This window comes from Ostrea edulis, chromosome 1 (genome assembly GCF_947568905.1).
Source record: "Ostrea edulis chromosome 1, xbOstEdul1.1, whole genome shotgun sequence".
NCBI classification, from domain to species: Eukaryota; Metazoa; Mollusca; class Bivalvia; order Ostreida; family Ostreidae; genus Ostrea; species Ostrea edulis.
Genome location: NC_079164.1, coordinates 52,706,839 through 52,722,815, shown reverse-complemented (window position 1 = coordinate 52,722,815; position 15,977 = coordinate 52,706,839). Strand labels below are relative to the sequence as shown.

General features: G+C 34.4%; 1 protein-coding gene across 1 annotated transcript in view; it reads left to right on the top strand.

Annotated features, from left to right (window-relative positions):
• LOC125650227 (N-acetylated-alpha-linked acidic dipeptidase 2-like) overlaps positions 1-5,717 on the top strand; it is a 64,803-nt gene extending 59,086 nt beyond the window's left edge. Inside the window, exon 19 of the mRNA XM_056153827.1 lies at positions 638-5,717. Coding sequence (XP_056009802.1) covers positions 638-836 — 199 coding nt within the window. The 3' untranslated portion in view covers positions 837-5,717. The remainder of the gene's footprint in view (positions 1-637) is intronic.
• Positions 5,718-15,977: the final 10,260 nt, after the last annotated feature.

Here is a 15,977-nt window from a genome sequence, read left to right as displayed (position 1 = left end):
TGATTGAGCTATACCATTGGAACTTGACGTGATTAAAGAACAATTTCGGAATTGTTTAAAGTTGACAAATGAATGTCAGAGCCACAAATTAGGATTCGTGTTCTGTAGGAAATTATCTATTAGTTTTATCATGAGGATGAAGGTGGAAGAAGTTGTAATTACATGTACTAGTAAGAAGTGCTGCCCTGAAAACAACCCAATGTGACCTTGACCTGTTGATCCTAAAATTATTCATTGTATCACTATTGTCTTGAGAGTAGACATTTCTGTACCTAGTGAACTTGAAACAAAAAGTTAGGTGGAACAGTTGTAAAAAGAAATACAAGGGTAATGAAGGTTATTAATATTAATAGCCTGCTGAAATTATTAGTCTGTATATATATGCATTATTTGCAATAAATGTGTGATAAAAAGGGGGCTCACAAAATGAATTAAAAAGAATGTCATTTACATATGTGTCAGCTTTATGAGTATTTTATCACTGTCATCTGCAGATTACAAAAGGCAGATGATTAAACAACAATGAATGATTTAGTTACTGGTCTGAAAATAAAACCACAGATTGCATAATATAACAGTTTTTAGAATTGTGTCACATTGCATACTGCAATATCATGATCTGTATTTTGGTTTCCAGAAATGTTCTTGTTGCACCACATCCAGAAAATTTGTACAAGACTCAGATATTTCCTGGAATTATATGGGGTTATGAGATTGGGCAGACTACTGGGGATTGGTCCAGGATGCACATTCAGCAGTCGTTACTGGCGGTAGCCGTCCGGCAGGCTAGATATAACATACAGGCGATACTAACAACATTAAAAAGCCTGTCATAGCATTCCATTTGTCACTTTTTGTCAGTGTAATGTGTTGTGACTTTCTCTTCTAGACATGCTCAACTGCTGAATAGAAATTATACAACTAGGAAGAGAAATGAACATTTCAACTGGTGGTTTTTCCAAAACAAAACAAAAATCCAGAAATATCATTTTCTGTCATGTAGTATTTGTCTCTAGTATGAATCTTCATTAAGAAAACGGATACCAAAATACACAATACTCAGAGAATTTTTTATGTTTATAAAATATACTAGAGTTGAATGTATTGACATTAAGGTGGCTCATTATACCTTGAAAGAGTTTTCTCAAATCAGCATGAAATATTTAATCATGAAAGATATGATGATATGTAATAAGTGCAAATGTCAGAAAGGCAGAAAATGTGCAATTTGGATTTTCAAAAACTTGATTTTTAAAAACTTATTTCAATAAACATGAACGATAGACTCTGGCAGATTTGAACTCGGGATCTTTGGGTCACAGCCAGATTCTTTATCCACTGAGCTACAATGATACCGATCGATCCAAATAATTTCACAAAACATCTAAATCGCCACCTTGTGACATAATGTCATTAAAGTATAAGTCTTGATGTAATGAGCTACCTTAGACTTTGACAGGAATTTTTCAACACTTCAATGTACATGTATTTTTGATGGCCTTGCCAGTGTTGATGACATACATGTAATTGAGAAGCACCAGTTGAATAGAAAACACTCCCATATGTTTTGTTATCTGTTTCCAAAACAGATCCAGTTCTTATGTATTCAACTTTTATCAATTTGAATATTTTATCTGCCAGGTGTTGTGAATTTCACTCAGCTGACTACAGCATTTTCTCCTATTTAACTTGACACTGTTGTCAGCATTTAAATCATTCTAATATTTTTTACTGTCTCTAAAATCCAACTCTTCCAGAATTATTATGTACTTATTTATACAAGCATTTCTTGTCCCGTCTTATATTATCATTTTTTTTTATTTTGGAGTTATATTGTTTGAAATTGATGTTTCTGTGGGCATTTTTTGAATTGATCAGGTTCTGTAGTTTTACAGGGACCATTTTACTAATTAAGTGATCTTTTTTGCATTGTACCTAATATTACAACTGATTCATATAATTATGATTCATTGAATTTTTATGTGGTTTGATGATTTTCAAAATTGACTATACTCAGCATTTTTTTTATCTTGTGGATTAGAGCTCAAATGATCAAACTATGTTTCGTTTTTACAAGGAACACTCATTAAAGTGATGGCTAAAGAGATCTGATGTGTTCAATACAAAGGGGCATTGGAGTATTTTTTTTTTTTTTATTTATTACTCACCTGAGCTTCTCTAATCAAGTTTTGTCCACATTTATGTATAAACTTTTGACTTCTCCAGAACCATGCAATGGTCAGTGTCAGCTAAACCTTCCTCAAATCATCCTTTGATTCAAGCTCCCTGTTTCAAAGGGAGATATAATTATGAAATAGTGAAATTAGAGTAGGGTCAATTGAAAAACTTTCCCAAGTTTACTAGAATCATGACCAATGGAGCCACAATAGGGGTCTAAAGTTTTACATTGGAATATACATATTAATTAATAAAAATATTTAAATTCTCAATGACAAGAACAAAAGTCATAATTTACTGTGTACAAAGCCATAAACACATGGTCACCTAGTTTTGTCACAAAGGAGAAGTTGTCTGCATGAAATTTAAAGTAACAAATATTTTGTGAAAATTCATACATAGTGTTCAGAAATATGTATGGTATGCCCAGAGAACAAACATATCAGTTTCTATAAATTCATTATTTTATTCATGTTGAGCTAAACTTTCTGGTGAAGTGAAAGCATTGATTTGTTACATGTGTATCTTGAAACTGTCATTTTATATTTGTTAATGTGTAAATATTATACACCAAACCTATTCTGTTATAGTTCTGTAGATTCAGGAATATTTATTTTCATTTGGGGTGTTGCCTGGTACATTGTATGATAGAGGGAAGATTATCATTTAGCTCATCAGAGCTGAAAGCTCAAATGAGTTTTTTGTATTTAAATTTGTCTGCCATCTGTAAACTTGTCATATTTTTAGCTTCTTCAAGAAACACAGGACCAATTTGATTTCATACCAAACCTGGCACAAGCATCCTTGGGTTAAGGAAAGAAGCCTTTGATGAAGATGAAGGATGATCAAATGAAGGGCCAAGCTCTCTTTTGAGACGATTAGGAAATGTAAAAATGGATGAGGGTGTTTTAAATCTTCTGAATAACCACTGGACCAGAAAAAAATGTAACTTGCATAGAAGCCTATATTGGAAGTTTAAGTTTGTTCACACCATGATTCACAAAGCCAGGATTAGGCCACAATGGGGGTTAACAGAGAAATATATAGAAAAATTCTTTTTAAAGAACCATAAGGTACAGTTCTAAGCACCCTCAAGTGGAGTAGATTCAAGTCTGGTCATAACTGTTAACATGAGTCAGGGCAGGGCTATAGTAGGGGTTGAAAGATTTACACAGGAGCATCTAAAACAAATTGTAAAAATCTTCCCAAGAACCATATAACACAATTTGTCAAATTAATTTTATTCTGTGAATATTGTCTTCTCAAGTTAATATACAAGCATCTTCTTGTAGTATAGATTCCAGTTTACTCCATCATGGCCTGTCATGGTGGGATTTTTAAATTATATGTAGGGGTATATATATGGGACAATTCTTCTCGAGATCCACAAGGGTACTGTTAGTCAAAATAATAAGCAAGCATTCACCTGTAGTGGAGGTTGTTCACACTTTGATGACTGTATTCAGGGCGGGGCCACAGTAAGGGGTTCAGTGTTTTACATAGGAATGTGTAGGGAAGTTCTGTGAAACATTCTGTTTAAGAATATGTAAGATTTGTTTACACTATGCTTTACTTGGTCATATTCTGGATTTAATGCTTTTACATGGGGAAATGCAACTGCCTGGGTGAGTGATGTGGATTATAGGCTTCTTGTTTGAAGCAGAGAGCTCAATTTCCATTTGTCAAACAAGGCTGTCTTTGTTTTGCATAAAAGCATAGTGCTTGCATGATCCATGAACATTTAATAGAATTTTCAAAAAATGCAAAGTTGATGATTTTCCCTTTTCAGTACAAAGATTATTTAAAAAGTGTATGAGGAATTTAAGGTTTAGGACTAAAGTGTAATTTTAAGTATAATTTGTACGTAATGTCATCACAAAGTATGTCATTATATCCATTTTGTCAAATTTTCATTCAAAAGTGCAAGATATTTTTATAGATTTTGTACAGAGCACACCTGCAATCTAATATTCATAAAAGTTGATTGACAGAAGTGTTATTGATACTTGTTACACATCATGTATTTGTTTGGATCAAGGGCTGTGCTCATATTCAAATTATTTATAATATGATATGTCAAAATACAGTATTTCCCCACAGAAATTTCAAGCTATACACATTTTCATGCCCCATTCTTCCATAAAAGAAATGTTTTATAGCCAATAAAAAAGTCATTACTTTATATTCATGCTTAGAATTAGGCATATGTAGTAAGTTTGAACTACAAATTGACAGGACAGTATGCATGAAGTGAGCTTAGTTGTATGTTCCAGTACTATCCTATTAAAGCAGTGAAATTTTGGCATGAAAAATGACTGAATAACCAAAGAGGAAGGTATGCTACCTTTTTCAATTTCCCCTTCTTTTTGTTGGTGTATTTTAATTAGTTGATATGCAGATATTATTGGCTCTGTTTTACAGTAGAGTACTTGTATCATCTTACTGAATATCAAAAGCATATCAATTATGATATCATAGAAATGTGGGTTTTACAACTTTTCTTTTATCACTTTAGCCAAAGACACACATTTTCTAAGGATTTTAGTTTGATAAAATATTCATCACCCACAAGCAAAAGTAACACACAGTGTGTATGATTGAATGTATCATGTTGCATGAAATGTCTTAAAATTAGCATAGGCAACAGCTGTGCACATTTCCCAAGTGAAAAACTGGGGAAAATGAATTTTTGTTTGTTTGAATATTAGTTTTGTCAATTTGATAATTTTGAAAAACTGTTTATTTTTTAAGGCTGATAAATGTACCTTCTTCTTGTGCTCAGAATTTGTCAAAAGATACATGTATGGTGCCAAAAATTAACACTCATATTTTGTTTTAGGAGTTGAGGTGTTCTACTTTTTAACTCAAAGCACAAATGAATTTTTCTGATCAAAGTCTGTAAAATTTTCAATTCATTTTATTAAGAGCAACATTGCCAATTTCAGCCCAACTTAGCACAAAGCAAATGCCCCTACTTAGGTTCATTATATAAAGAAATAGTAGTAGGGTGTTTTTAAAATAAATTTTCTGAAGAAATTGGGCTGTTCCAGAAAAGCCCAAACTTGCATGTGTTCAAATCATGACACTTGGAGCCAAAATACAGGGTATGGAGCCAAAATAGGGGGTACAAGTTTTACATAGGAATATATAGGAAATTCTTTAAGAGTCTTCATCTCAAAAGCCACGATTTGTCAGATTGAAGTTGACACAATGACCCACAACAGTAAGGCCACACCCAGGGTTTTCACAACAGTAAGGCCACACCCAGGGTTTTGACTGCTCAAATGAGTAATGTTGGCTTCATGTATTTAAGAGTGTTGAAAATGATCTGAAGGCATTTTACTGGAATGAACTTTTTTAATATACATATTTTTGATTTTAAGTATTGAATATTTGATATCCTTTTAAAAACATCTGTACATTTTGCATAATAATATATTTTTGTTTGGTTTTTTCAGTTGCATGATATCTTTGGTTGTGATAAATTGTTAAATTACTTGAGAATTACGCTTTTGCATTGATATTAAATATTTCCGATATTTGATTGTCATCTTCGTTATTGAATTATATTGACAGGAAGATCAATAGTAACCTTTGTTTTTCTCCTACAACTTAGCCCATGTTAGATGATGCTTGTTGGTTTCACTTAGACCATCTATTTACCATTGCTTATCTGACTCAAAGCCTCAAGTAAGGTGTACACTGATGCATATTTGTCTATTGTTTGTTAATCAGTAAAATTTTCATGTAATGGATTTCTTTCTGTGTACATTTGTCAGCCAAACATGACACAAAGATTTTCCATGGATATTGGATTTTGAATTGGATTTATTTAGTTACAAGTTTGTACCACAAAATGTGCATATGTGGGCTTATCAATCTTAATTTGAGGAGGAGGGGATCACGTGAATTTAGCAGAACAAAAGAGATGGTGGATTTAGATGGATCTATGGTTTGGTTGGCTGTCCTCTGATGTTATTTTGGGGAAGATTGGGTGGGGTTTAGTAGATATATTTGTTAACAGCAAAGATATTGGTAGAATACAGAGTTGATGGGCTGTTTTGTCCTGATTACTGTCGATTCGTAACCTTTTGAGGTGTGTGATGAATCTGGGTCATACATAATTGTTGCTTTAAAGTGTGGAGCCACCTTTGTGATAAATTTGTGCTGTGGAACATTGATTTGGATTTTGTCTTCACCCTGTTATTTTACCTGATTTAGTATTTGTGTTTTTATGCTCCCAGTATTGAAGATTTGGGGGCTTATAGTTTTTGGCCTATTCTCTGTCCGTCAGTCTGTCTGTGGCAAAACACTGTAACCTTGGTCACATCTTTTACACCCTAAGAGGTAGACCTTTCATATTTAGTATGTGTATTCCATGTGTCAAGAAATTTCCATTGACATCAAAGTCTTTGACTTGGTGACCTTAACATTGACCTTTGATCTATTTTTAGAAAATTCGAATAAAACCCCTATCTTTCATATCGAAAGAGGTACTATTTTTATATCAAGCATGTGCATTTCTTGTGAGAAGACCTTTCCATTGGTACCAGATTTGTTGATCTTGTGACCTTGATATTGACCTAGTTTTTAGAAAATTTCCCCATAAAATTAATCTTGGTCATATCTTTTAGAACATAAGAGATACAGATTTCATATTTATATGTGTATTCCTTGTGGCAAGACCTTTTTATTGGTACCAAATTTATATTGAGTTTTTACCTACTTTTAGAAAATTCTATTAGAAGCCAAGCATTTTAAACTGTAAGGCAATGCTTTCATATTCAGCATGTGCATTTCTTGTGAGAAGACCTTTATAATGGTACCAAATTTGGTGACCTTGAAATTGATCTATTTTGAAAATTATTCACTTGATATGAGGTCCTCTTATCTGGAGGCATCAGTAGTGTTTTACAAACACACCTTGTTTTTACTATATTCTGTAAATATGTTGCCCATATCTGCATATTTCTGCAGTGCTTTTTATTGCCCTCCATTCTGATTCTATGCAGACAGATCCCTAAATGAAGTGGGGAGACCAGTTTGACACCCCCCCCCCCCCCTACACATTACAGATATAGTGTTGTTTTGAATGGTTGCATACATAATGAATCTAATAATGTCTTAGTCTATTTTGGACGAGTTTATCTTCTTCCCCATGACCCAAACCAAGTTATCACATTATACACACACACCCCAAATATTGATTATTCCTGTTAAAAAAAATGTCATTTTCTTTAGCATCATTTTCAATAAACATGATGAACATTATTGTAGATCTAAATCATGTTTCTTCTGCAGTTAAGTTGGCTTATGAGGAAGCAGTATCATACGTGTAAGCTAAAGTTAGGTCGTGTGACAGGGTTTGTAACAGTAACTATGAAAGTCTTATCTGCTGCCCCCCCCCCCCCCCCCCCCCCCCCCCCCCCCCCCCCCCCCCCCCCCCCCAATTTTCAAATTGAAGGTAAATCGTGGTATCTTGTTTTAAAAAATGTACTAAACCATAAAAGAAGCAATAATTTCTTCCACTCCCAGAGAAATATATGACAAAATCTTTGATTTCTTGAATTACTCTATTTTCCAAAAACCCTTAAAATTGTGTCATTTTATTAATTTCATCTTATTAAAAATTATAGATTTTTTTTCAAACGACTAAATGGGACATATTCCAAGCCCTATAAAATCTGTAAGATCCAGGAATTTGGGCGGACTTATACATATGGACCGATGAGAGTTTCTGTTGCATTTCGCAATTGCATTACAAACAGATCAATTGTGTCGTCACACAACGCAATACTATATCGGCCAAAGCGTTCTAATTCAAAGGTGAATTGCGATAAAGTCCAAACTGCGTGTTGTTTATTCATCTCTTGTATTCAGGTAGATAGGTAATTTTATCCCAAACTTTCACCCGTACGTCTGATCAGGTTTTAGATTTGCTCACTAAGCTAGGTCTATTTTTAAATACTAGTATTCGAATTGGTTTCGATTTTGCTTTGGTCAGTTCGGGTGAAGCAGGCGCGAATAACAGACATACGAATGCGAGATTTTGTATTCCATTGAAATAATTATTTTATCAAAAATACCTCCGAAATACCCAAGGAATTGAACATTTAAAAATACAAGAAGGGGGGTACCGGAAGTCCTGTCCATAAGCACCTGTGATAAAAGGGTGAAAAAAACTTCGATTACATGATAATCGTTTTTCCCCCCTTTTTTCTGATCAAAATTGGTCCGTTGTCTGTCGTCGTTGTAAACTTTTCACAATTTTATCTTCTTCTCCAGAACCACTGGGTCAATTTCAACCAAACTTGGCCAAAAGCATTCTTGGGTGAAGGGCTTTCAAGTTTGTTCAAATGAAGGGCCATGTCCCTTTCAAAGGGGAGATAATCACAAAAAGAGGGTGGGGTCATTTAAAAATCTTCTTCTCAAGAACCACTGGACCAGAAGAGCTGAAATTTACCTGAAAGCTTCCTGACATATTGCAGATGTTTGTTCAAATCATGGCCCCCGGGAGTAGGATGGGGCCACAAGGGGGGATCAAAGTTTTACATACAAATATATAGGGAAAAACTTTTAAAATCTTCTTCTCAAGAACCACTAAGCCAGAAAAACTGAGATTTACATGAAAGCTTCCTGACATAATGCAGATTCAAGGTTGTTCAAATCATGGGCCCCGGGGTGTGGATGGGGACACAATAGGGGATCAAAGTTTTGCATACAAATATATAGGAAAAATCTTCTCAATAACCACTGAGTCAGAAAAGCTGATATTTACAAGAAAACTTTCTGACATAGTGCAGATTCAAGTTTGTTCAAAGCATGGCCCCCGGGGGGTAGGATGGGGCCACAAGTGGGTGGGGGTGAGTCAAAGTTTTACATACAAATATAGGGAAAATCTTTAAAAATCTTCTTCTCAAGAACCATTGGGCCAAAGAAGTTGACATTTACATGAAAGCTTTCTGACGTAGTGTAGATTCAAGTTTGCAAAAATCGTGGCCTCCAGGGGTAGTTGGGGCCATAATAGGGAATAAGGTTTTACATGCAAATATATATGGAAAGTCTTCAGATATGGGCCAAGGTGACTCAGGTGAGTGATGTGGCCCATGGGCCTCTTGTTTTACCTTTGGTGTTAAGATGTGAATCTATTAGTTTATAAGCAATACAAAATCCTTTTGCGGTTTCTACATGTTGGGCTGGGCAGATCAACTCTAAACAATTGTACTGTTAAATTTTGTTACATGAAAAGTTTAGAATTAAAGAAATCTAGACTTTCTATAATAATACAGATTGTTATAAAGTTTAAAATTCTTAGATTTAGCAGTATACTACAAAAGAAACCTGCTTTTTAGGAAATTTAATATAGTAACACATAAATACTCGTGCCGAAAAAATGAAATGAATTTTCATTGTTCGAGTTTAATTTTTTTTCAGAACAGAAAGAAAAGATATGAGAGTCTTTAAAGAGAAGCGGAGTCGAGACTTGAGGTTAGCCTTTTCGAAGAGATACTAGAAAAAAATGATTGCCAAGAGTTAGATAGTCTCAGAAATGATTTATGTATATGGCATAAAACTTTTTTTTCTTATTCTCATGCATAACCTAAATTCTCCTTCACAATGTTTGGATCACTTGCATAGGCAACGTCATTTACCTTGTATATTTGCTAAATAATACGCAAATCAAAGTCCAAATTCGCTGCAAAGGTCGCAAATATTGTGAACTAATGGTAAGTATTGACAATTATGTTTAAAATGAAATAAACACAAATTCCTGTCGGTAAATACGATTTGCTGACAGCGTTTTCGCTCCACCGACCCTCGCTTCAGAACAAAAAATCGTTGCTAATCGATGACCCTTGCATTTTATCAGAGTGTAAAACAATAGAAAATAGAAGTACTCATCGAATCACATTCTTGCATTTTAATTAAAATCTCAACAATTGCTTGCATTGAGACAATTTACCATATATGCATGTGAAATTTGGGTATCGATTGCATAACCGGAAATCGATCTCTTTTGATTTTTATACATAACCTCTTGTTATGCAATTGATCGATTAGCAGGCGTGATATCGGGTAAAGCGTTCTAATTCAAAGGTGAATTGCCATAAATGTGATAATACAATATATATTATATATAGTAGGAGATGGTTACTGCTTTGTATACTGTCGTACCCCCTATCATTACTGAATCATGTTTACATCACTCTATGTTACTGAATGTGGTAAAGAATCGAGATATCGTGTGCAGCAGGAATGTAAAGGTTGCTGAACTTATGATCTTTCTAGTCACTGGTGAGAACCTATCAGACGGAAGTCAAAATGGTTAACGATGTCATCTTGCAGGCAATACACTCCTTTCTTTAAGGTAGCTCCATCCTCATGTGACTTATCAATATTAATGGTTAAAAGTGGAAAAACTGTATTAATTTCCACTCAATATAGTTTAATTTAATTAATAACCAAAGAAAATATATATGTTGCCACCTTTTTAAAGATGTCAGACATATAAAAACAGAAGTATACATCAACATCAGAAAATCAGACATTTTCATTAAACAGAATAATAAAAATAGATAAAAACTTGTTGAAATGACAAAATTTAAATATCAGCAGTTTTAAAAAAAACCTGATAATTCATACATATGTATAGATTAATTGTGGATATTAGGTAAACCAATGTATAATAGACATCCAGTAGAGGAAATTCCAGCATAGGAGTTATTGCCCTTGACAAAATTATTTTAATCATAAATAATTGTTATCTATGGAAAATATAAACTTTTTCAGTATTAATAGTTTACCAGAATTTTTATTATATCCAGTGAATAAAATTCCTCAGAAAGATATATTTCTATCATGCGCAAAGTTTAATTTATTAAGATTTTTGCAAAAACCTTTGACATCACATGAGGATCGATCAACCTTAAACCCAATCCGGTTTGTGTTGTAACTTCTAATGTATCAAAGATACAGAAAGATGAAATACTAACAAAACATGTACTCCAACCAGATCAAATGAATTAGAAAATATATTCAAAGGTGGCGGCGATAATACAAGTGACAACGATGACGATCTTAAAATCAATAACAGATTGCGATGGAGTGTGCTGTAGCGGTACTGGGGTACCCCTTATCAATCCCGAGACTATTAAGTTCTTAAACAAACAAAACGAACAAAGAAGACACCGAAGAAGAGTGTTTCAAGATCAGTTCAAAGTACGGTTCACTGACTACCATTGGTTAACCATATGCCTTCAACTGTTTTGTTTTTATTGCAGAAGAGCAGGGGAAAGACAACTTATTAGTCTAAGCAGAAACGCAGAATTAACGTGTACAAAAGATGGTTTCCAAAACTAGAGGAAAGAACACGAAAAATTCAATGTACACAATGAAGCGATATATAATTATTTGAACAAAGACCAAGAAAGTGTTCAACAACAAGATAACAAGCAAATCAAAGCTGAACAGGAACAAAGACGTTCAGCCCTTATGTGTCATATCTCAATTTTGATTTATCTACTTCGACAAGGTCTTCCAAATTCGTGGGCATATTGAAGCTGAAAGCAACATTATACAAGTGTTGCATCTCCGAGCAAACGAGAAATCTGAGATGAGGTCTTGGATAACTGCCAGACGTGTTTTTTTGTTTTTTGTTTTTGTCTCCCGAAATAGTGAATGAACAAATAGCATTAACTGGGAAATATGTTTTGATACACTTGTAAGATAATATTAAACAGGGAAAATGGTAAGCTGTAATGGCAGATGAAACAATGCATCTAACAATGAACAATTAGTAGTAGCAGTAAACGACTATGGGATACAGTTAGGTGTGTTATCTTACATCAGCCATAAAAGATGTTTTACTTAGATGTAGATTGTCTTTAATGGTAAATAGAGGACAAAGATATGACGGTGCACCAAACAATGTCAGGCACTTGACTGGAGTAGTGAAACAATTCAAGACCAGTATCCGTCAGCAGTTGGAGTTCATTGTCTTACACATAACATGAATCTTGTCATCCAAGATGTTACAAATATAAGTCGACCTGTTAAGAGACTCAACAGATATTGTTTTGAAGGTAGAAAAACTCATTTGTCTATCTCCAAAGAGATCGCATTTATTTCTCCAGATGGAGTCTCAACAAGATTTTGTCCCATCTCCTAATTTAAGACCGACATGTCCTACTCGATTAACTGTGCACACGTATGCTATTGATGCTGTGTTTTTGAAAAATTACAGTTCTTCAAGAATCACTGAACGAAATACATTCTACGGGCAATGTTGAATACTCAAGAAAGGCTTGTGAACAGTTAGCTATAATGGATATCTTCAATATATTTTGGACTCAAATTAAGTTTCCTGATCTTTGCTGCCTCGGAACAGTTCAGAATATCAATCCAAGACAAGAACACATCTGTTCAAAATGCCTACGGCGCATCAAACGCAACCTCACAATACTTTGAGCGTCAAAGAAGGAAGCCTCACTTCACATGTTCTATACCACAGTTTGTGAAGAGGCAAAGAATCCAGCAGTAGAACCAAAGATTCCAAGATATCGATAGATACCTAGAACATTGGATGAGGGATCCGCACCTCACAGATTTGAGACTCCAACGGCATGATTATCGACAGCAATACTTTGAAGCATTGGAACTTGCTCAAGGTGGACTAGAAACAAGGTTTTAACAGCGTGACATGGCCAAGGATGAGATTACAAGGAGGTTCCTCTCGGAAGTCGACAAACTTTTGAAAATGTATTACTATTCCGGTGACTACCGTAACAGTTGAAAGGGCCTTCTCATCTCTGCATAGAATTAAGACGTACTTGTGCAGTACCATGACTCAGCAGCACTTAAACAACTGCATGTTACTAGTAACCTATGTCCACAAAAGTCTCACTGATAATAAGATTGCAAAGCAGTACGTTTGCACGAATTCCAGCCGAGAAGCTTTCTTCGGAAAGTATTAGTGTTCAAATATGCTGTGATGTCGTGTTGAAATTATACGACCCTTAAGTTTCTTTCCTTCGGTTGCACTGAACTTGTTTCTAAATCAGTCAATCCAAAACGGCGTCTTTATCATTTGTTTTGTTGCTGTATATTCATCGTCTAATATCAAATTGGTTGTGTGCCCATCCCACCCCGCCCACCTTTCATGATAGAGCTACGCCATTGTTGTTCAGAGAAAGTAGAATTTATATACATACATATAGAGAGAAAGAACGCGAGAGAGAGAAGGTTGGATATAGAAATTGTTTCTTTTAACTGTCCCTGTATTGACGTTCAAAACAATACTGCCCAGATATATATATATATAGTACCTTAAGAAATATGCAAAATATATAAAAACCAATGCTGTAACATTTGAACAATAAGATAATTTTGATTCAATTTTATTTTGGGTATTCGAATAAAAAACAGGAAAAATTAATTATATATATCGTAAAATAAAGGTGATCCAATGTATCGCGGATGAATGTTGCGGTAGTTCCGGTTGTTATTTTCACACTGTGTGAAAATAACAACTCTGAAAGTATAAATTTTTATTCGATGAGTAAATTTCAGTATTTTATTTTGTGAGAGAGAAAGAGAGAGATGTACTGTACTCTCTGTATGCCGTGTGAAACAGATGAATTGAAGTTGAATAACCTACCGCGAGAAAGTAATCAACGAGGTCGACATATTTAAAGGATCAAATTTTCAGATGATATATGGCATATGAACGTGTACTTTTAGTAAAAGAAATTGGAACTTCTTTAATTAATGGTGAATTTATTAATTGCTATCGCCATTCTTACAAAGTACTTTAGACTTCATGAGGGATACATCGATTCATCTGTCAGCATCTGATTTAATGAGACAGAATACAATAAGATTTATTAATTTAATTTGGGCCCCCGGAGGAGCAACAAGAGTTTACAAACAGAAAGATGATCCAAATGAATGAACAAACTTGATCTTGTACGTGAAAATCGAGAGCAAAACAGAATTGTACATTTATAGAAAAATACCCACAGAATATGCATGATATATGTGTTGCAACGAAGGTTCTTTCATCATGAAATGACCCGCTGTAAACTTCCAACACGTCAGAATTTTTATATTTTCCAATCATTCCGTGAGGTTGCGTTTGTGCGTCGTAAGAATTTTGAACGGATGTGTTCTTGCCTTGGATTGATACATTGTTATACTGAACTGTTCCGAGGCAGCAACGATCAGGAAACTTAATTTGAGTCCAAAATTTATCGAAAACATATGCATGATATATGTGTTGCAACGAAAGTTCTTTCATCGTGAAATGGCCCCCTGTAAACTTCCAACACATTAGAATTTTTATATTTTTCAATCATTCAGTTTGATAAGGGGTCGTCCGTATGTTTTGCGGTTTATTTTAGGGTATAATGTCCAGATGTCATTCAAATTCAAAATATTATATGTTGGCGAGTGCAACAAAGACAAACTAGCGGGTCCAGAATTTTTTGAAGGTGGGAGCTCAGGGCCGTAACTGCCGATGAGGCAGACGAGGCAACTGCCTCGTCTGATTTTTTGGCAAAAAAGAAAATAAAATTATATAAATGTTATATTATAGGATATATGTTTAAAATGAAGACAAGCACCTTTGTCTTTGACACCATATTACGATTCTTTACATAGTACAAATGAAACACAAACATGATAAATTGGGATTTAAAAAGTGTCATTTTCAGTCGTAAAGTCAATCGGCGGCCCCCAATCCCCTGCCTCCCCTGATTTAGAACCCTACTTACGGCCCTGGAGCTGCAGTCCAAGACTACGTTTTCCCCCTAAGTGGAGGTTGCCTAAACGGCGGGAAACGACATTTTTGTTCAAGCTTTTAACAGGAAGCAATGCAAACTCCGTAACCTACTCCCTCTAGATCCGCCACTGTATATCGTTGTAATGAAATTGCCATGAAATGGATGTTGCGTGCATTTTATGAAATAAATGTACTGTGAACGTGACATACAGATATCACTTCAAAGTTCTAGAATTCAATAAAGAATCCGGTTCTTTTAAAAAGTTGGAAATTTATCTCCTTCCCGCCTTTCCCCCAATCTCCTCCCTCCCCTCTTTCCCTCTTTTTCTCTCCTTCATTCATTTCTTTCCTCTTTTACTCTTACGAAATTAACATATACACTGTACGGCAAAAAATCATACTGATATGTTTTTATGCTTCCTATAAATCACAGAGAGGGGTGACCCCCGTATCAGGCACGGCAAATCCTCGCGACCCTGCTCTTTGAAGCTGCATGGATTTATTTCGCACATTATTTATTTCTTACCGCTTGGAGTAGTAATTTTTTCCTGTGAAATTGACAAGAAAAATTGAGTTTGAGAAAAAAGGTCAAATTGAAGAAGTAACGTAACCTTGATTTTTTCCCTTTTGTAACTTAATTTAAGTACGTTCGTGAATAGAAAGTATTATTAACATGAAGTTGGTCAATCATGCAAATAAAATAATTTCATTACTAACTGTCAGTTAAAGACGACTTCAATTTAATTTTGACACATGATTGAATATTTGTTAAAAAAGAAAAAAAATCATGTTTCGTGAGACATCCTTTGGCCTTCCCATCACAGATGAAATGAATGTGCAGGAATAATATTAATATATAAACTCAATACATATATTGATACATTAATTATTGGCGTCAGATACGTGAAATATTTCTATTACTCAAATACATAAACTGTTGATCACACTTGTGCCTATTTCTTATTATTTCCACCAGTCTGAAAATAAAATGTACTTTTAAAGTTCATAAAGAAAATGAATA